Source organism: Phyllobates terribilis, unplaced genomic scaffold (genome assembly GCF_046119375.1).
Source record: "Phyllobates terribilis strain yellow unplaced genomic scaffold, ASM4611937v1 Scaffold_12__6_contigs__length_324123572, whole genome shotgun sequence".
NCBI lineage: Eukaryota > Metazoa > Chordata > Amphibia > Anura > Dendrobatidae > Phyllobates > Phyllobates terribilis.
Genome location: NW_027362772.1, coordinates 143,949,999 through 143,972,969, shown reverse-complemented (window position 1 = coordinate 143,972,969; position 22,971 = coordinate 143,949,999). Strand labels below are relative to the sequence as shown.

Genomic DNA, 22,971 nt, shown 5'->3' with positions numbered 1-22,971 from the left:
AACACGTATTTTTGGTTTTGTGACCAAAAAAAACAAAACAAGTACATTTTAAAGGTGTTGTCCAGGTTTATCACAAAAGTCTAGTCACTATGGATAAATTCTTCAGTGTTGGAGGCAAGACTGAGGATCCTCTGGTTCCATGGCATTCCAACAAGAAGTCCAGAGCCTCCCTAAATTTCCTTTTACTGAACAAAGTGGTTCACGTCTAATCGAAATGTGGCCGGCAGTATGCATATCACATACTTGATAATGTCTGAAGCTTTGTGGAATTAATGGCGAGATATATATACACATACATATACAGATTTCTGTGAGATCATGATGCTACCAAGTGTGTCAGACTGATGAAGAATGCTAGTTCCAATAAAAGAGACATCAAGCAATATATTTTAAGGTCATATTTGATCCAAAAGACTTTATGAAAACACACAGTGTTTGTAAGCATCCAGCAGTACACAGCAGAGGACAGAAGGCAGACGCCTTCTTTATAGATAAATGTCGGGCACCGGGCTAAATCCCAACTAATTATAAGAATTATAAAATGGCCACACCTATTTGTGGATTGTCAGTAACCCCACAGACGAGAGGTCAGTTGTACCCGGCTGTCGTGTCATTTACACCATTGATTGCTTTACAGGTTGTCCATGGTGATGGGTGGTGAACGGCCTCACACGCTGATGGTACGAAACACATTGAAGCCAGACAAGGCTGTGCTGATGACGACCCCCGGGCACTGCGGATGCCAATGTAACTCCTTAATGTCCTTTTCGCCTTGGTGAACAAACAGCAGCTGTGGTGGGATGGCTTGTAGAGTAGGATCTTCTGTGTCGCCCTCCTGATCCTGATCTCTCTCCACTGCAAGATCCCACTGAGTTATCTGATCGTCAGCACCAGCAGCGGCAAACACCCCGCTGTCTGTAGGATGCCACTCAACAGAGGTGATCGGGGCCGTGTGTTGCTTAAACCGGGCCACACTGACTCCTTTCTGTAAGGGGGAGAAAAAAAAAATCTGGTAATATTTTTATTTCATATAATTAACCAAACTGATTAAAAAGGGTTGTCCAAAACAAGCAACTTTGGAATTAACTTATTAAAAATCATATTTTCTTAAGAATGTGAAAGCTTACCGGAGGCGCTCCCGTGGATAATGATCGAGACTCCACTGTAAGTTTAGTGGAAACGTTCCAATAGGCTCGTAGGTGACTGCTCAAAAGCGCATAGGTTCAAGATATAAAAATTTATTTGGAAATAAAAACCACTCAAGAGATGAGTGGTTGACATATAATGGCATCTCTACTAGAGTTGTGCCTGGATCTGCACAACCCACAAAGGTGAACCTCTCCAGTTACCTTATCAAAATTCTATATGTGATGTTATTTACTGCGCTCAGATAGCACTCCTTTCTTCTCCCAGTTTTTTTATCTTTCTCACTGCCCAGATTTTCTCTACATTTTCTTAAGAATGTAAGATTAAAAATCCATCCTGTGTACAGCTTGTTGCCAAAGTAACCTGTCACCCTGCAGTCTCAGAGTGGCTGGTTATCTAGGTAATGCGCATAAGCCCCTCGCACAGCTCTGAAGCCAGCTGGATCAGGCCACTTTCAGTCTCTGCATTTCCCTCATGCTGCTGAGGCAACGTTACCTCTGCAGGTAGCCTGTGAGAGCACAGTTCAGACAAGCAGAGCGACCAAGCAGCTGAGCCAAACTTCCAAATCCTTAGGAGAGAACCAACCCCGGCTACAAGAGGAAATGTGTGCTTACTAGTGTTGAGCGAGCACTAAACTGCTCGGGAGCTTGAAGCTCGAGCCGAGCTCACCGTGATACTCGGGTGCTCGACCTGAGCAACGAGCCCAATGTTAGTCTATGGAAGACCCGAGCATTTTTGCGGCGGCACCCCCGGTAGTCTGTAGAAAGCCTAAAAAGTGCCCAAAACGATAGTGAGTGCTCAAAAGACATGGGGACAGCATGGGCATCGCCCCAGGAAGCATTTCTGACCCCCAGGTCACTGCTGTCAACAACGTGGTCAGAGGTTTTACGTGCTCACAATAAAACGTTCAAAAACGAAACTGAAACGGTTTTCCTGTGAAATATGTTAAGGAACTTCCTTTCCAGGGTAAAGACTTGTGTATTAGGTAAAATATATAACCAAAAACAAAAATACTCCTCCACACCTTGGGCTATGTTCACAAGTAGCATTTTTTATGCGTTTTTGCACTTTTGTATTGTTTTCAGCCGTGACAAATACATTCACCGGGAAATGTCATTTTAACATTTTACAATCTTATCTGGCCATGTGCTGTGTGACACATGCATACAGTGCTGGAAAGACGTGGGACCAGCATGGGGAAGACCCCTGGAAGCATCTCTGACACCCAGGTCACTGCCTAAAAGTGTGCCCATCAGAAGTGATCCTTGCCGCATCAAGTCCTTGTCCCAGGGCAGTGTTCAATTGTACCTCCCCCATTCCTTGCAATGCAAGCGCAAGTATGCAGCCTGCCACACACCCACCCCCAGGCCGCAATACCATACTGCTAGCCTGCTTGCACTTGAAATTGGGCCTTTTAGGTATGTGGAGGCAGATGCCGACCACCATGTCATGGCTGCGTCGGCAGCCTGGTATCCATACTAAGTCCCCAGCCGCCCAGGAGTCCACGCTCGGTTCCAGGCCGCCAGGGGGCGGCCGGGTGTCCATAAACAGTCTCCAGCAGCCTCTTTCTCCTTGGAACTTCCCCCCACACTTTACTTAGCCTGGCCTGCTTTAGGGCAGCATTGGACAAGCCCATCAGAGAACCAGACTCCTCCGGTGGGCCCTGGCTTCTCCATCAGGGGAGTTGAGAGTGCCAAGGTGAGGAGCATGATGATGATGATAGAAGTTAGCATCTGCTTTGTCTTCTTGGAATGCAAGCGCATGTGTAGCGCCCCGAGGGTTCGGCCGCTACAGGGGTATTGCACCTCTGCCAGAGGTGTGATATTCCACTCCCGGGTAAGGATGGAGTGTGGACCGGGACTCAGTTAGCTGCATGCATCACACACACCCCATTTCCAGGGGACAGCTCAACGGTGCTCCCATTTATATAGTAATGCAGGCACGACAGATCATGTCCCTAGCTGGAGTGGGGAGGGGGGAGGAAAACCTAGTGATGTAGGAGCAGGAGGGGACGGTTTCTGAGCATAGGTAGGAGCTCATTGGTTGCTGGTCACCTGAGCTCACACTATATAAGGTGGGCACCATCTTAGTTCTGGGAGGAGAGAAGTTCAGTCAGAGGAGAGAGAGAAGGAGTTCAGCCAGAGAGGGCTGACAGGGAGCTGTGGCTCAGTCCGGGCCCAGCTCCACGAGGCAGGCCTAGAGTGAAGGCCAGAGCCAGAAGAAAGGAACAGAAACAGAAAGGAACAGCAAAGAAAGAGAAGTACCCAAAGTGTAGAAGGGCTCAGACACGAAGGCAGAAGGAACCCTAAGGACCCAGGAGATTACGGGTGACGGGTTGGCAGAACAGGGTACCGGATCCCAAGTTGGTGGAGGTGACTAATCCTTAGCCAAGAACCGGTGGTCGTGATCATTTACTGGTGCGACCCCTCACTACACCTACTAGGAAGGCACACCACATAGGGTCAGGGAAGTGGGCACCCAGCCCTCCCAGGAGAAGACCCGAGGTAGCTGGACAGGAGTAGTGTCACTGGTGGGGTACGGCTGACGAAAGGATAGAAGGGAGTCCTGTGCCACACTCCGGAATTACCTGGGGGTTGATCGAGCCCCCTGCCTGGTGGACGCAGCACGGCTCAGGCGGTCCTACCTGTGCACAAGTGACCTGGATGAGAACAGTGAGTAAAGAACCTGAACTGCAACACCTTGTCTTTGTGCTTTCTCGCCGCATACAGCACTACTAGTACTGGGACGCCCCGCACCACAACCACCATCATCGCTCTACATTGCCCTGAGGCTAGACTCCTCCCGTGGGGAGTTATACTACACCCTGCGGCCCTCACAACATCAGCCTCAGAGGTCGGTCCAGCAGCGGCGGTTCTTATTGACCGCAATCCACGGGTGGCGTAGTCGGACATTGCATTATACTGATAGAGACTGCCACAACCTTGGTCTGACCACCCTGAGCCACGGGACCGGGTGCCCCACGGCCCAGGGGGTGAGTCACATGTATGTGATAGCAGCTAGGCCTGAGGTGGTCAGCGTTTTGGCACATATCCTACCTCCTCCAAGGATTGCTGGATGTTTTCCTGCTACTATCCCAGTTGTATGACTCCCGTTCAAACAAAGCTTCAGGTGATGAATGATGGATGAGGTGGTGGCAAAGGAGAAAGAGCAGGAGGAACAGAGACCATTCACATCAATATCAGGCCAGTCAACCACATATGTCTTGTAGGATATGTTTCTGTACCAAAAGAAGCGGTTCGGCTGCACAGTTATAGGGCATGCAGTGAGTGCAATGCCTACCAAAAATTTCGAGGCACTCCAGTGCCCCTTGGAAGTAACATGGAGGTCAGAGGGCCTTAACTAAATGATTTTTTCCATTTATAGCAACTGGGTCTCCTGTGCACTGTTGGCCTAAGCAGTGAATGGAAGGCTTTCCAAAAATTATGAGGAACTGCAAAACCCCTTGAAACAGACGTAGATTACAGCAAACTAAAAAGCTTCTACCCATTATTGGGGAGTGGGTCTCCCTTAGTGTTCGCCTATGCATTGAAAAGGAAAAGCTGACTAAAATTAGAAGGAAATGCAATGCCCGTTGGAAGAATGGTGGAGTTCGCAGTGGAATAAAAAGATAATATCAATGCCCCTTGAAAAAGTGGTGGAGGTCGCAGTAGCTTAACAAGAAGGTTTTAATGCCCCTGGGAAAAGTGGTGGAGGTCGCAGTAGCTTAACAAGAAGGTTTTAATGCCCCTGGGAAAAGTGGTGGAGGTCGCAGTAGCTTAACAAGATGGTTTTAATGTCCCTGGGAAAAGTGGTGGAGGTCGCAGTAGCTTAACACGGTTTTCATGCCCCTTACAAGAGCCATGCAGTACAGCATATTAAAAGCATTCCCATTATTGGGGAGTGGGTCTCCCATAGTCTTTGCCTATGCCTTCCAAGCCAAAGCTGCCAAAAATTAGGACGGAGGAACTTGCAATGCTGGCAACACGGACCACGGTCACCCTAGTGGTATAGTGGTGGTGGAGGCTGAGGATAAGGAGAAGAGCAAAATACAGCCGAAATGAAGAAGCGTATACCCATGTGTGGGTGTGAAGTGGTGCATGGGAATACACCTCCCAAAATAACACAGTGGATTTGACTTTGTTACTCTGCTGTCATTTGGTGGTGATTAGAAGTCAGGCCCAATCCAGCTCTTCTTCATTTTGATAAGGGTCAGCTTGTCAGCATTGTCAGTTGACAGGCGAGTGCGCTTATCAGATATAATTCCCCCAGCGGCACTAAAAACACGCTCCGATAACATGCCAGCAGCAGGGCAGGCCAGGACCTCAAAGGAATACAGAGAGAGTTCATTCCAAGTGTCCAGCTTGGATACCCAATAATTAAAAGGCACAGAGGAATCACGGAGGACGCTGTTACGGTCGGCAAGGTACTCCATCACCATCTTTTGAAACTTTCCACTCCTTGTGAGAGTACACCGCGCCTCAGGGCCTGTAAGCTGGGCGGGTCTCAGAAAACTGTCCCAGAATGTTGACAGTGTTCCCCTGCCTCTGCTGGATTGGAGTTGCGTCTCTCTCGCCTGTACGCCTTGGTTGGTCAACGAACTGTGACCTCTGCTGCTAGCGTGTTCAGACGGGAATTTTTTTTAACAGTTCTGCAGCAAGGGCCTTCTGGTACTGCCCCATTTTTGTAGACCTCTCCACCTCAGGAATAAGAGAGTGAAAGTTCTCCTTGTAGCGGGGGTCTAAAAGTGTCACCAACCAGTAATGACTGTCACCCAACATTTTGACAACGTGAGGGTCACGGTTAAGGCAGCGTAACAAATTCAGCCATGCGTGCCAGACTGGTAACGGGCAAGACTTCCGTGTCCTCACCAAGATGACGACTGACCATGCTCTCCTCCTCCCCCTGTCCTCAGGCCACCCATGCTGAATCGACTGTATGACAGTTGTACAGGTACTACGGTCTACAGCGCATGATACCAGCTCCTGTTCTTCTTCCTCCTCCTCTCCCTCATTGTCCCCCAATGCACGTTGGGATGAGATGAGGCTGGGCTGTGTGTAATCGCCAATTACAGCTTCTTGATCCATCTCATCATACTCTGGCTGCAATGCCTCCTCTTTAATTCTCTGCAGAGAGCGTTGCAAAAGAAAGACAAGTGGGATGCTCACGCTAATGATGGAGTCATCGCCACTCACCATCTTGGTGGCCTCCTCAAAGTTTGTCAGGATGGTACATATGTCAGACATCCAGGTCCAGTCCTGAGGTCTTATGTGTGGAGTCTGACCTGAATATCGACAGCCTTGTTGCAGCTGGTACTCCACAACTGCTCTCTTCTGCTCACAAATCCTTTGCAACATGTGAAAGGTAGAGTTCCAACGTGTGGGTACATCACACACCAGTCGGTGTGCCGGAAGCTGCAAACGCTGCTGCAACACAGCAAGGGCGGCGGAAGCAGTAACAGACTTGCGAAAATGAGCTGACAGGCGGCGTACTTTGACGAGCAGATCTGGCAACTCGGGGTAAGATTTAAGAAACCGCTGAACCACGAGGTTAAGCACATGAGCCAGGCATGGTACGTGTGATCTCGCCTCGCCTCAGAGCCGCCACCAGGTTATGGCCATTGTCACACACACACGACCATGCCTGGATGTAGGTTCAGCGGTCTCAGCCACAGATCAGCCTGCTCTTTCATAGCTGTCCACAACTCACAAGCAGTGTGAGGTTTATCACCTAAGCTTATGAGTTTCAGCACAGCCTGTTGCCGCTTGGCTGAGGCAGTACTGCAGTGCTTCCAGCTTGTAACTGATGTGGTGATATCTGAGATGGAGGCTGAACATGAGGAGGAGGAGGAGGATGATGCGCAGGAGCTGTACACTGTGGGGGCAACTCTGACTGACATAGGGCCCGCAATCCTCGGTGTGGGGAGGATGTGTTCCGTCCCAAGGTCCGACTGGGTCCCGGCTTCCACTATGTTTACCCAGTGTGCCGTCAGGGAGATGTACTGTCCCTGGCCACAAGCACTTGTCCACGTGTCCGTTGTCAGGTTGCCTCTCCCAGTAACTGCGTTGTTGAGGGCATGGCAGATGCTTTGGGACACGTGCTTGTGTAGTGCGGGGATGGCACACCGGGCAAAATAGTGTCGGCTGGGGACCGAGTACCGAGGGACGGCCACCGCCACAAGGTTGCGGAAGGATTCAGTCTCCACCAGCCTAAAAGGCAGCATTTCCAACACAAACAGTCGTGAAATTTGCTAATTTAGGACTGTGGCCTGTGGGGCGTTGGCTGCGTATTTGCGCTTTCGTTCAAAGCTCTGGGATATGGACAATTGAACGCTGCGGTGGGACGTGTACGCTGTTTCTTGAGAAATTGCCATAACAAGTGAAGACTGAGAGGAGGGGGCATCTTTGCATGCAGTATGGACAGGGGATTGCCTTGCACGCACAACAGGGGGTTCTATTACACGCACAACAGCGGAAGAAGCAGTGGTGACACCCGCTGACACTGGTCGTGGACCCTAGGGTTTGCCCCAGAAAATCGGGTGCTTCGCTGCCATGTGCCTGATCATGCTGGTGGTGGTCAGGCTGGTAGTTTTGTCACCCCTGCTGATGTTGGCCTGGCAGGTGGTACAAATGGCTTTTTGGAGTTATCAGCAGAGTCTTTAAAAAAAAAATCCAGACTCTGGAAGACCTACCGGCTGTACTGGCAAAGTCCCTCGTGTTGGTGTTACGGGGAACAGCTGCCCGCCTTCTGTGTGCGGCCACCACACTGCTTCTTCTTGCCTGTTGGGGTACTCTGCCTCCCTCCCCCTGTGTCCTGCTGCCATGTTGGGTCAGTTACTAGATCATCCACCACCTCCTCCTCTTCCACTTGCGCACCACGATCCTCCTCCTCACTTCGTGGCAATTGTGTTTAGTCATCGTCCACCTCTTGTGACAAACTGCCAGCGTCGACTTCCTGTGGCTGTTCAAATATTTGGGCATCGCTACATGGGATCTCCTCTTCCACCACTTCAAGCGGAGCAGGCGAAGGGCACAAATATGGAAATGGACCAGTGAACAGCTCTTCAGAGTGTCGAACTGTGGGATCAGTTGCTGTCTGACGACACTCAGCATGGTGGGAGGAAGGATCATCAGGGTGAGGAGAAGTATGCGGTCGAGACTCACAGCTACTAAAACTTGACCATGTGGAAGACAGACCGGAGGTGGTGGGTGCCCAGGTAACTGGAAGTATCTGCTATCCAATTAATAACCTGTTCACACTGATCAGTTCGCAATACTGGTGTTGTAGTGTGCTTCCCTAGTAATTCGGTCAAGATGTGGCTGTTGGTTGTGGCACATTTTCACCTTGGCCACGGCCCCGTCCTCTACACGCACCATCACCAGAACGTCCAGTCCCTTGCCACGCGCCTTGCCCATTGTAAATGAAGTAAAATAGCTTACACTCGCACTATCAATGGCAAAAGGGTAATAAAATGGAGATTAGAACCGTGGAAGAGGAAAACCACAGTTCTAGTTCTCTGGCCTACACCAGACGCTTTTAAACAGATATATTGGTGTCTGAACAGTCACACAATTTTTTTTTTTTTGTTTGGGTGGGGAGATACCTAAAGGTTAATAACACGTGGATTTGTACAGTCTGACTGAGGAAAAAAAAAAAATATATACAGGATTTAGATGAAAAAAAAATAAATTTTTCCTGGCCCCTGAGACCGGGGTGATAAGTCTAGCAATTTGACCAACAGGAGCACACAGGACTGTAATGCAGTGTTTGCTGGTATAACCTCTGCGTCTCCTATACAGCCCGCCTACCTGCCTGATATCTGGGATGGACATTAGTCCTGAGAAGGACTGTTTGTTTGATTTGGCAGGCTTTAGAGACCCTACACGAACTATTTCGCACTATATATATATCTCTCCCTAACTCAGCAGCACCCTCTCTACACTGTCTGATCCGGAGCGACTGTGTCCAAAATGGCGGCGGGAGGTTTTAAATAATTGAGGTGACGCTGTAATGCCCACAAACAACATGGCTGCGGCATTACAGTGACTGGCTGGCAATCCCTGCATGTTCATTGGCTCTGTAAAGAGCGCCAAACGTGCAGGGCGGAGACCCGAGCTCCCGCCTGAGTAACCCGGAAATGCTCGGTGCTCGCCGAACATCCCGAGTAGTGAGATGCTCGGGCGAGTAACGAGCAGTGTCAAGCATGCTCGCTCAACACTAGTGCTTACACTAAACTTCTGCTCAGAAATTATTGCTAGGGGTGAAAAAAAATAGCTGTATCACACAGGCTTCGTTCTAAGGAAATTATATTTTCATGCGACAACTGCTAAGAATCCATTGATGAGAAATAATGAAAAAAAAAAAAATAAGATCTGCAATCAACAAAGCACAATGTGGGAATGAAAACCTAAAAGGACCAATCCCTCCTCTAATCAGTGATGCTAAGTGCTCTTAAAATGTTATCTTCGAATGCCTCGCCCATCAGCTATAGACATATTGGGGGGGGGGGGGGTGGTCACATAATTATAAGACCCAGTACACACTACGATGGGTGCCAGCTGAAAATAGATTGCATCTAAAGAAAAACTCCCAGCATATACGTTAAGTGTTTTCCACTTTCAGCAAAGTGGATCCAAAACACCTGGCGGCATGTAAAATAAAGGCGGATGGTACTCGCCTCTCCACCACTGTTCTGGTCTCTGGTCCAGGGGAGGGCGAGTAATCTCGGCCTTTGTTATTTTACATGCCTGCAAGCATTTGGGATCCATTTTGCTAAATGTAGAAAACCCCATATTTGACCAAAGCCAAAACAGTGTGTATGACAGGTATGAACAGATGCCAAAGCAGGGATCCAGACTATGGCCACTGCTGAATGCTTCCCTCAAGATCACATATGTGCAACTGTGAGCGCAAACACTGCATGCATTCATCCCAAGTAATCTATAATGCACCCGCCTGAGTTACGATACACCAGGCTCATTTAAAATCTCCGTAGAGATGGAAAAGAAGTAATGATTAAAGCTCCATAGAAAGCCATTGTTCTATGAGGATTTGTCTCTGTACTATCTGTATTATTCTTCTAAGCCAGTCCATTCATCTAAACTGTGATTCACTAAAAGTATACAGGAGCAGGGAGGAATGGAGGGCAGGAATGGAGAAAACCAGCCCTTACTTACTGGGGATAGTAGGGAGCATTCACATTGCAGTTTGCGCCAGGAATCTCCCTGTGTATACGTCACAAATACATCAAACATTTACCCAAGGGATGGCAAGAGCGTGCTGTCAAGACCGTATAATACGGTGGTTTTTTTCTTGGTTACTGTATATAGTGCAGCCGATAGCTCTATTCTATGCAGAATCGTCCAGTAAAAATGTAGAATATGAGATATACACACACAGTTCACACTAGAAGTCTACATACACTATATAAAAAGACATCTGCATGTGTTTCCCAATATCTGACATGAAATCAGAATAAACCTTTCCCGTTTTAGATCAATTAGGATTACCAGAATTTGAGAGAGAAAGAGGAAAGAGAAAGAATGAATTTTAATTCTATTACTTACTGTAAAGTCAAAACATACACTGCCTCTAAGCAATTATGGACTGCCCATATGATGGTGTAATGTGTTTGGAAGCTTCTGTTTTTTTTTGGCAACATCTCAGTTAATTAGAGACACACCTGTGGATGTATTTTAATGCACACCTGAAACACACTGCTTCTTTGTGTAGCATCATTGGAAAGTTAAAGAAATCAGCCAAGATATCAGGAACAGAATTGTGGACTTGCACAAGCCTGGCTCATCCTTGGATACAATTTAAAGATACCTGAACGTGCCTCATTCATCTGTACAAACAATTATACGCAAGTACAAACAAGATGGGAATGTCCAGCCATCATACCGCTCAGGAAGGAGACTGGTTGGTCCAGCATGTGCATATCAACCCAAGGACAAAAGCAAAAGACCTTGTGAAGATGATGGCAGAAGCTGGTAAGTTTGTGTCAATATCCACAGTGAAAAGAGTACTGTATCAACATGGGCTAAAAGACCACTCTGCCAGGAAGAAGCCATTACTCAAAAAAAAAAAAAAAAAACACCCCTAAAAAAGCCAGATAAATGTTTGCAAATGCACACAGGAACAAAGACCTTAATTTTTGGAGACATGTCCTATGGGCTGATGAAACTAAAATTGAACTTTTTGGGCATAATCTATGGGCTGATGAAACTAAAATTGAACTTTTTGGGCATAATGACCATCATTAAGTTTGGAGGAAAAAGGGAGAAGCTTGGAAGCGTAAGAACACCATCCCAACTGTGAAACACGGGGGCTGCAGCATCATGTTGTGGGGTTGTTTTGCTGCAGGAAGGTCTGGTGCACTTCACAAAATAGATGGCATTATGAGAAAAGAAGATTATGTGGCAATACTGAAGCAACACCTCAAGACATCAGCCAGGTTAAAGCTTCGGAGGAAATGGGTCTTCCAAATTAACAATGACCCGAAACATACTGCCAAAATGGTAACAAAGTGGCTTAAGGATAACAAAGTAAATGTTTTGGAGAGGCCATCACAAAGCCCTGATCTCAATCCTATTGAAAATTTATGGGCAAAGCTGAAAAGGCAGGTGCGAGCAAGAAAACCTACAAACCTGGATCAGTTACACCAGTTTTGTCAGGAGGAATGGACCCAAATTCCGACCAACTATTGTGAGAAGCTTGTGGACGGATATCCCAAAAGTTTGACCCAAGTCATTCAGTTTAAGGGCAATGGTACCAAATACTAATGAAATGTAGGTAAACTTTTGACTTTGAGGTAAGTAATAAAAATTCCTTAAAACATTCTCTTTCATTATTCTGGCATTTGGCAAATATTAAAAATGATGGTAATCCTAATTGTCCTAAAATGGGAAAGGTTTATTCTGATTTCATGTCAGATATTGAGAAAAACATGCATGTGTGTATTTTTATATAGTGGATGGAAACTTCTGGTTTCAACTGTATATACTGAGAGTGAGAGAGCAATATCTCTCTCATTCCACTGTAGGACTATACTGTGGCAAACATCAGAGGCACCTATATGAAATCCTCCTATAAACTCAGTGTGAAAGCACCCTTACTGACTGACAGCAATGAGTATCCAGCAATCATATTCACTTACTATACATGTATATATGATGTAGTAAGCCAAATGTCTACTGCCAGAGACTGACCTGAAACTGACGCAAGTCCCAAATCTTGAGGACGCCATCATCTCCGCCGCTGACGATAAAAGGCTCATGTTGGTTCCAGCTGATGACGTTGACGTCGCTGTCGTGGGCCGGGCTGGCTGTCAGCATGCACGCCTTGTTAGGAGCCGCTCTGATGTCCCAAATACGAATCGAAGCATCGACCGAGCAAGAGGCAAAAACCTGTTAAGTACATTATCATTAGGAACCAAAAATATTCACCTGTGATTGTCAGCTTAGATTTTTTTGTATGTACAGTAGTGTTCAAAAACCATGAGTTAAGCACAAAATCTTTACACTAGTTTTTATTTCCAGGCACTGGGAACATTGCACACTGTTTAATTCAAAACATGAAGAGAAACGTAAATAAATTTTGTACTACTTTACCGAAAACAAAAAAATGAACATTGATCTGTACTAAAAAAAATAGTGTTTGCATTTGTCTTTATAAACTCACAATATGTACTTTTTTTTTTGAGGATTTAGCATTCCTGTGGATCACTAATCTAATATTTAGTTGTCTAACCACAGTTTTTTATCTATGTTGCATAGAGTCAACCAACTTCTGCCACCTGACAACTGTTATTCCAGCCCAGGATGCTTTGACTACATTCCACAATTTTTTGCCATTTGTTAGCTTTGCCTCAGAAACAGCATTTTTGATGTCACCCCACAAGTATTCTATCGGATTAAGGTCCGGGGATTGGGCTGGCCACTCCATAACCTCAATTTTGTTGAACTGGAACCAAGATTTTGCTCGTTTACTGGTGTGTTTAGGCTCGTTGTCTTGTTGAAACATCCATTTCAAGGGCATATCCTCTTCAGCGTAAGGCAACATGACCTCTTCAAGTATTTTAATGTATGCAAACTGGTCCATGATTCCTGTTATGCGGTAAATAGGTCCGGCACCATAGTAAGAGAAACATGCCCATATCATGATGCTTGCACCACCATGGTTCACTGTCTTCAGAGTGTACTGTGACTTGAATGCAGAGTTTGGGGGTCGTCTGACAAACTGTCTGCGGCCCTTGGGCCCAAAAAGAACAATTTTACTTTCATCAGTCCGCAAAATGTTTCTCCATTACTCTTTAGGCCAGTTGATGTATTCTTTGGCAAATTGTATCCGCTTCAGTACATGTCTTTTTAACAGTGGGACCTTGCGGGGACTTCTTCATAAGAGATTAGCTTCACACAGGCGTCTAACTGTCACAGTACTCACAGGTAACTTGAGACTGTCTTTCATCATCCTGGAGCTGATCATTAGCGGTGTCTTTGCCATTCTGGCTATTTTTCGATCCATTCAAATGGTAGTCTTCCGTTTTCTTCCACGTCTCTCTGGTTTTGCTTTCCATTTTAAAGCATTGGAGATCATTTTAGCTGAAGAGCCTATCATTGTCTGCACTTCTTTATAAGTTTCACCCTCTCCAATCAACTTTTAATCAAAGTACACTGTTCTTCTGAACAACGTTTAAATATTTCTCAGGTTTTGATGGAGAAATGCATGTACAACATGTGCTGACTTCACCCTTAAATAAGGGCCACCTGATTCACACCTGTTTCTTCACAGAATGATTGACCTCTCTAATTGAACTCCACACTGCTATTATTTTGAACACATCCCCTTACAATTAATTATTGAAATACACAGACTCCAAAACATGCAGATCATGAATGCTGAATCTGGTGGTTTTCTTAGAATCTACTGCACCAACTGGTAAATTGTTTGACATGTGGTGATATAATTTATACCAAAACAGTGATTAATCTGGTTAATCATATTGGACTGATATTATTTTGAACACTACTGTATCAATTAGGAAAAAGGTTAATTATTCTGGCAGGAAAACAAAATGAGACTCTCCCCTTATTTTAGGTTAATACTTGACCTGATTATCCAATTCTGTGGGCAGCATGTACTTGTGGCGATTCTACAGACACAAAACCTCACCTACCGGACCCCCGCCACTCATCCATAGCTTTACCAGTGTCCCCTGGCGGTCACTTGAATTCATTCCTATGGGGAGTGTTAGGTGACTGGCCAGGAGACGGGCTAAGACACTGATTGACTGCAGCGGTCACCTGACTTCATTTCTTCCTTCTAGAAGACAACGTCAGGAGATCGGGAAAGCACCCTAGCAGTGGTACGGAGGAGAGGCAAGGTTTGCTAGTTTTCTTTTGTTAGTTTAGCAAAGGCATGGGCTCATTTTAGACTGTTTATTAGTGGAGAACCCCTTTAAATCTTGATAAACCCCATGAAATATCTCTATGTGAGGTTACTTGATAAGCAGAGCTGAGTGTGACAAGATCTACAGGATGGAAAGTATTCTTCCTTTCATATCAGAGGTCTCGCTGACCTGAGATGTTGAAGGATATACTGCACCATCACTGCCCGAGTTACAGCTCTTTCTATTACCACAGTTGAACATTCATTTTTGAGAAATATGATGCAATAATTGGAATACAATTCTCATTCCAATATTAAATACATATCTATAGTTATAAGATTGTACTAACAAGTCAGACAGCAGTAAGTGTGGATGTCTATTTACCGTGGCTTCGGTTGGTGACCACTGCAGGTCCTCCACAGACTTTGTGTGACCAGTGAACGGCCTTTGGTCCACATGCCAGGACCCTCCTTCTTTAGGGTTCCACAAATGGATGTTCTTGTTACAATCCCCAGTAATCAATCGGCCTGGAGAAGAAAAGCACAAGAAGTGGTAAAACAGCAAAACGCCAGGAGTCAATGTCAGGTACGGGCCCATGTCTATGTACGTCCATCTCTTACCTGCTATCTTTGGAGACCAGTCCATGGCAAATCCCTCAGTCATATGACCAGAGAAAGAAAAGACTGGTTTGATCTTTGCTTGTTCTTCTTTTAGGAACGCCGCCAACATCTGTGAGTCAGACACTGCCGCCAGTTGCTTTTGGAGATCGTAGATTTCTACTTGTCCTTTTTCTGACCAAACTGCGGCCACCGGAGTGTCCATAAGTGTAGAGACCTGAGAACACATCAAAAGTACTGGTGTCATCACCAGATCCAAGTTCTGTCCTGTAGTGCGACTTGTCTGATGAGTGATGGCACAGTGTGAACAATGTTATGCGCTCTCCTAAATCAAGCTCTGAAAAAGCATATAAGCCATCCCACCGCAACAAGTTTTACCCAATCAGGATGGTCCTGTCTCTAGCATCAAACCTCTCTATGTGCCAGCAGGCCTCAATAGACAGGGTGGAGCATGACCAAGGCCTGACTGTTTTACACCTGCCTGGGGAAAGCAATATAGACTAAATGCACATCCGAAAAATGGTAGAGCAACGACCCTGTATGTATAAAGTACAACAAAACTAACGCAAAGCCAAAGAAATGAGCCGGAACACATGTTGGTGTAAGTGCAATGTGTAGGTGCACATTCACACTATGGTCATTAACAAACACAGCCTAGGATAAAAGCAAAAAAGCTTTTCCCAGGCAGTCCAGGCCTGGGATACACTCAGATTAGTCTATGGAGGCCGGCTGGCACATAGAGAGGTTAATGCTAGAGACAGGACCGTCCACTTAGGTACACCCTGTCATGGTGGGACGGCTTTTACACTTTTTTTTAGATCAAAATAGTGTTAACCAAGTTCCCTATGTTATTTACATATACTACAACTCCTGGCAAAAATTATGGAATCACCAGGCTCGGAGGATGTTCATTCAGTTGTTTAATGTTGTTGAAAAAAAGCAGATCACAGACATGGCACAAAACTAAAGTCATTTCAAATGGCAACTTTAGGGCTTTAAGAAACACCAAAAGAAATCAAGATAAAAAATGTGGTACTCAGTAAGGGTATGTGCCCACGTAGCGTTTTACAAGCGTATATGCTGCGGAATTTCTGCAGCATAAAAGCTTGGGAAACGCTTGATAATCCGCCCCCCCATGGTCCCCAATGACAAGCCGCAATGTCAATGCCCATGCTGCGCTCAAAAATACGCAGCATGTCCATTAATTTTGCGGACACGCAGCGTAATCGCCGCCATTGACTTGCATTGAAACGCATAATATCCGTGTCAGTACATTTGTACACACGGATATTATGCGCTTCTATGTGCGGATGGTACCCAAGTCTGGAGGAGAGGCGACTCTCATCCAGACCTGGATACAATAGAAACTGTAAAAAAAAAAAAAAAAAAAAAAAAAAAGAATTTAAAATAAAAAATAAAGTTTATACTCACCTTCCGTTGTCCTCCCGGTGTTTTGTCTGCGCCGTCCGGTGTCTTGCAATGCTCGCGCTGTTGTGAAGGACCTACCATGACGTCACTGAGTCATGTGACCCATCACATGGCTCAATGACGTCACCGCAGGTCCTTCACACCACCGCGAGCATTGCAAGACACCGGATAGCGCAGACAAAACACCGGGAGGACAACGGAAGGCGAGTATAAACTTTATTTTTTTATTTTTTACCATTCTTATTCTTTTAACTAACTTGGTCACACTACTATAAATCCATGCCGATTGCATGGATTTATATAGTGTGAACAAGTTGTCAAGCAATTTTCCAAGTGATGCTAAAATCGCTTGGAAAAGCGCTTGATAACCCGCATGCGGAAATGCATGCAAAGACGCTTGACAAAAGCTTCTACCTGGCGGGAAAAACTTATGTAAAATCCGCATGCTTTTTTCCTGCCAGGGAGAAGCGTAAAAAATATGCAGCATTTCTGCATCGTGGGCACATAGCCTAAGGGTAATTTTTTTCAGACCAAGCAGAGGGAAAAAAAATTATGGAATCACTCAATTCTGAGGAAAAAATTATGGAATCATGAAAAACAAACACACAAAAGAACACTCCCATACATCACTAGTATTTTGTCGCACCACCTCTGGCTTTAACAGCTTGCTGTCTCTGAGGCATGGACTTAATGAGTGACAAACAGTACTCTTCATCAATCTGGCACCAACTTTCTCTGATTGCTGTTGCCAGATCAGCTTTGCAGGTTGGAGCCTTGTCATCGACCATTTTCTTCAACTTCCATCAAAGATTGTCAATTGGATTGAGATCCGGACTATTTGCAGGCCATGGCATTGACCTTGTGTGTCTTCTTTCAAGGAATGTTTTCACAGTTTTTGCCCTATGGCAGGATGCATTATCTTGAAAAATGATGTCATCATCCCCAAACATCCTTTCAATTGATGGGATAAAAAAAAAAAACTGTCCAAAATATCAATGTAAACTTGGGCATTTATTGAAGATGTACTGACAGCCATCTCCCCAGTGCCTTTACCTGACATGCAGCCCCATATCATCAATGACTGTGGAAATTTGCATGTTCTCTTCATGCAGTCATCTTTATAAATCTCATTGGAACGGTACCAAACAAAAGTTCCAGCATCATCACCTTGCCCAATGCAGATTCACGATTCATCACTGAATATGACTTTCATCCAGTCATCCACAGTCCACAATTGCTTTTCCTTAGCCCATTGTAACCTTGTTTTTTTCTGTTTAGGTATTAATGATGGCTTATGTTTAGCTTTTCTGTATGTAAATCCCATTTCCTTTAGGCGGTTTCTTACAGTTCGGTCACATTGACTCCAGTTTCCTCCCATTTGTTCCTCATTTGTTTTGTTGTGCATTTCCTGTTTTGGAGACATATCTTGATGCTTTAATGTCTTCCTTGGTCTACCAGTATGTTTGCCTTTAACAACCTTCCCATTTTGTTTGTATTTGGTCCAGATTTTATACACAGCTTTATTGAAATGAATGAAGCAGAGTTACAGTACTACACACGGCTTGTGGACAGATGTGGTGCTGTGACTGGAAGCAAAGAGCCCTGTTTTTCCAAAATTGGACTATCCCTTTAAAGTAAGCTCATGCTAAAAAAAAAAAAAAATATAATAATGAATGTGCAAGAAATTGCATTTACCCGAATTCTGTTAATCCCTCCATAGTGTGGAACCATAGCCAACTCTAACTGCGGCTTTCGTTCTTCCTCCTCCTCTTCATCATCTTCACTTTCGCTGCTTTCAGATTCGGCATCGCCCTTCTCTTTGCTGGTCCGGTGCAAGTTGTGCATCTTCATCACTAGTATCCTGAGTGACAAGAGCACAGTAGTAAATTATTAGTATAAAAACAATCCATCAGGTTATCATGGCCTCTACACTTGTCCAATGGTCAGATCACCCCACTAATATTGATGAGATCTCTTGGGGGATGAAGAATTCGGTAATGTTGGTCACACACAACTGAATCTATACTTTACCTCTGCCCTTAAAGTGAGGATAAGTGTGCAAATCGATGCAATAGGACTTTATACATGGGGCCCAAGTGCTTTTGGAATAGATTTGTCCATGCATGCATGTCTCTATTCGGTTCCATGGGAGAAGAGAAATTTACCACGTGTGCTTAAAGGGATACTTCGGCTCCACTCATTTCTTCATCAGGTGATGAGCAGGGCCGGTGATGTAACGTCTACTGATACCTGCCGGAATGCATGAACAGTCAATAGCTATCCGTATACACGACGTCACCAGCCCTGCTCACGGTCCTAGGCAGAAGTGAACAGAACTGGAATCCCCCTTTTAGCATATACAGTAATATCCCTGTGCCATAAATGTCACAATTCCTTTTATTCGTCAGAATGAAGGTGAATTAAAGGGTGTATATATACCAAGATCAAAATTTGCTCCCTATCAAATGGATAATTTCCTGATCTCTATGAGTCCGATCACTGGCAACTCTCCAATCTCGAAAACGGTCTCTTTCTGGGAATCCATGCGGGTCTCAGGAAGTTATCCCATCATACCGAGAGGGTTAACTTCTGATCTTGTTATACAGGTGAATCTCACAAAATTAGAATATCAAAGTTAAATTTATTTCAGTTCTTCAATATAAAAAGTGAAACTCATATTATATAGAGTCATTACAGAGTGATCGATTTCAAGTGAAAACACAAAAGTCTCAGTAAAATGAATAATTAACAAAAACACCTGCAAAGCTTCCTACACGTTTAGAAAGGTCCCTTAGTCTGTTTCAGTAGGCTCCACAATCATGGGGAAGACTGCTGACTTGACAGATGTCCAAAAGGCAGTCATTGACACACTCCACAAGGACCCAGAGTTCCAATTTTCATTTGGAAATCAAGGTCCCAGCGTCTGGAGGAAGAGTGGAGAGGCCACAATCCAAGCTACTTGAGGTCTAGTGTGAAGTTTCCACAATCAGTGATGGTTTGGGGAGCCATGTCATCTGCTGGTGTAGGTCCACTGTGTTTTATCAAACCAAAGTCAGCGAAGCAGTCTACCAGGACATTTTAGAGCACTTCATGCTTCCCTCTGCCGACAAGCTTTTTGGAGATGGAAATGTCATTCTCCAGCAGGACTTGGCACCTGTCCACACTGCCAAAAGTACCAATACCTGGTTTACAAACAACAGTATCACTTGTGCTTGATTGACCAGCAAACTCGCCTGACCTTAACCCCATAGAGAATCTATGGGGTATTGTCAAGAGGAGGATGAGAGACACCAGACCCAACAATGCAGACGGGCTGAAGGCTGCTATCAAAGCAACCTGGGCTTCCATAACACCTCAGCAATGCCACAGGCTGATCACCTCCATGCCACGCCGCATTGATGCAGTAATTGATGCAAAATGAGCCCCGACCAAGTATTGAGGGCATTTACTGAACAGACATTTCAGTAGGCCAACATTTCAGATTTTAAAAATATTTTTCAAGCTGTTATAACATATTCTAATTTACTGAGATGACCTGTGTGTTTTCATTGGCTGTAAGCCATAATCATCAACTTTACCAGAAATAACACTTGAAATAGATCACTCTGTAATGACTATATAATATATGAGTTTCACTTTTTGTATTGAAGAAATGAAATAAATTTACTTTTTGATGATATTCTAATTTAGTGAGATGCACCTGTATAACCTTTAAAGTGGACAACTTCTTCTTAATGTAAATGTTTGACCCTGATAAAATAAAGCCTATACTCCCCTCTCGTGCCGGCACTGTTCCAGCGGTGTCAGCACTCGCAGTTCTGGGGCTGTGATGCGGTGGACTGATACTTGACCTCAGTGCTCAATCAGCGCTGACGTCACTATCTCTGCCTTCCTACCAAATGAACATGAACAGAAAGTCTGGGCTGCAGCTGATCTCTGACTTCCTCTTCATGCAAAGGCGGAGACATTGAGGCGAGCGCTGATTGGGGGCCGGGGGGTCACTTCACAACAACCGCACCAGCACAGGAGGGGAGTATAGGCTTTTTTTTTTTTTTATCGGCATCAAACATTTAGATGAAGAAGGTTATGTCCTAGTGGTGGACAACCCCTTTAAAGGATATTCTCAAGTTATCCCCATCCACTGGGCCCTCAGCGATCCTCATGGTGCTCGATCATATGAACCTTTGCTCCATTCACTCTAAATGGGCTGGCCAGAGCTCGCTGAGCGCTGCATTCTGCTCCAGAACTCCCAGTAGCATGAATGGAGCGGCAGTGCATATGATCGACCACTGCTACATTCACATGGGGCTTTTCAGAGTTGCACTTGTTGGGATCGTTGGCGGTACCAATGATCAGACCCCAAGCAATTAGAAAGTTATCCCCTATCCCTATAGAGGATAACTTTTAAACAGGAGAATTCCCCTAAGACAAAGAAGCTAGCCCAAAGGAAAAAAAAAAAGAGTAAGGCTCTATTCACACTGGCAATGGTTTCCTCTGTTTTACGCAATAGATCTCACTGACTTACAAGATGGTCGGACTTCCATTAAAAATAGTGCAGATAAGGGTTGTCCACCTTTGGGGACATTTTTTCTTACCTAAAGGCATGTACTCACGGCTAAAAATCATTTTTGTAGTTCAGATTCATTTAAAAATTTGCACTATTTGGCTTTTACAGCCTCTCTGTTTTCCTGCACAATAAACCTTGATGAGGTTTAATCAGCTGAGAGGAGCTCAGGAAAAGACAGATAAATGAGATACAAAAACGGTCAGAGTCTACTGACAGATTTTCAGTGAACTCCATCTGCAGCCAGTAATAGACAGTACAACATAGAGGCCACAGGAGGCAAAAGGTGCAGAGATTTAAAGCCCCTCTGGTGTTTTTTCTATTGCAGCTTTGGAGTGGTGCTTCCAATCTAAGATTTATACTTTCCAGCCAGTCTTCAGCTCTTCCGAGTGCCCTTCCACTACCGCCACCTTGTCACTGACTGGAAGTCAGAGATGGTCACAAGGTCTCAATGCAAGTCTATGACAGCCAGAAGAAGCCGCTCCTAGACTCCCATTGAAATGTGACCTCCAGCTCATCCAGCAAACACTGGAGCCATCTGGCAGGTCACAAACTTCAAGGGAGAGGTGGCGATAGGAGGTGAAGACTGCGTCAGCGGGTAAGTACAAGACTAGGAGCAGGGAACTTCACTCCAGCGGTGCAATAAAAAAAACAGTTGGAGTGCTGCTTTAACTACATCCAATTGCAAAAATGATGTTCAGCCAACAACTTCTGCATTTAAGAAAAAAAAGGTGGACAACCCCTTTAAGAAATGGAGGAATCTGATCAGTGCTGCAGAATCAGTGATAGCCACCAATAACAGCCCAGCTTATTCCTGGGCAGCCCTTTAGAAGATGTAAGCCGCGTCCTGATTGGCTGAGTCCTACCTGTTGGCTTGTGCACTGTCAGCCTGAGTCCCAGCACAGAGGTACAGGGACATGGGGTACTCTGCGCGCTCGGCCCCCAGACTGTCCGGGATCACATCGAAGCTCAGACATGGCGACCCTAGAAGACAAGGTACAGCATGAGGCGGAGCGCGGGCAGTGTCACCGCCGGGTCAGCGCCCCCAGGAGGCCGGGCCCCACCTGTCTGCGCCTGATGGTACAGGACATAGGCGTCCTGCTCCATCACCAGCTCCTCTCCTTCGTGCAGCGGCTCCACTCCCGGCAGGTACACTCTCTGAGGAGCTTCGTCTTTCTTCTCCTCCTCGTTTTCCTCCATGATCTCGTCATCATTATCGTCCTCTTCGCTCTCCGTCCCTTCCATGTCTTCATCTCCTTCCTCAGCGCTTCTCCACGTGGGTTCTCCCTTTTCGGCCATGTTGGAATAGGTAGCACGTCACTTCCGGTGGCTTCAGTTACGTACTTTCTTCAGCCGCTTTTTTTTTAAACAAACTTTATCGACAACAATAATAAAACACAAACGCACTGTGTTCGGGCACACTAGTTAAGTGTGACCCTAGTGACTAATGTGCCCGTTCCTCAGCGTTATAATTGTGTCTATTGCCTGATAAACCCAAATAAGCTAAATACACTCTATTGCTTTCTTATATCAGCCCCACAGGCTCAGGAATGGCTGTCTATAGTGATTTCCTGTGAATAAATGACAAAGTCTTGAAAAGTCCCTGCCCCTAGTTACTGCGCTCTCATCAGTTATTAAGACCCCCGGATAATGATAACTCCTACGCCTGGAAGTTAATTAATAAGTAATTAATTACTAGTTAATATTATAGAAATTAGTATAAATAATAACTCTGGTTACATAGCTGTAGTGTTTGGCTTGGTCACAAGGGCGGCGCTGTTCACACTATATGGACACACCTCCCAAGTTTTAAAGAACAGAGAGACACA

General features: G+C 45.3%; 1 protein-coding gene across 1 annotated transcript; it reads right to left on the bottom strand.

The window, feature by feature from the left end:
• Positions 1–383: 383 nt before the first annotated feature.
• GRWD1 (glutamate rich WD repeat containing 1) lies at positions 384–22,498 on the bottom strand. Its single transcript, XM_073656311.1, has 7 exons — positions 22,207–22,498; positions 22,009–22,126; positions 18,274–18,439; positions 15,154–15,367; positions 14,918–15,060; positions 12,354–12,551; positions 384–985 (listed from the first exon to the last, which is right to left on the bottom strand). The coding sequence occupies exons 1-7, from the start codon at positions 22,439–22,441 to the stop codon at positions 668–670; spliced, it is 1,392 nt and encodes a 463-aa protein (XP_073512412.1). The 5' UTR covers positions 22,442–22,498; the 3' UTR covers positions 384–667.
• Positions 22,499–22,971: the final 473 nt, after the last annotated feature.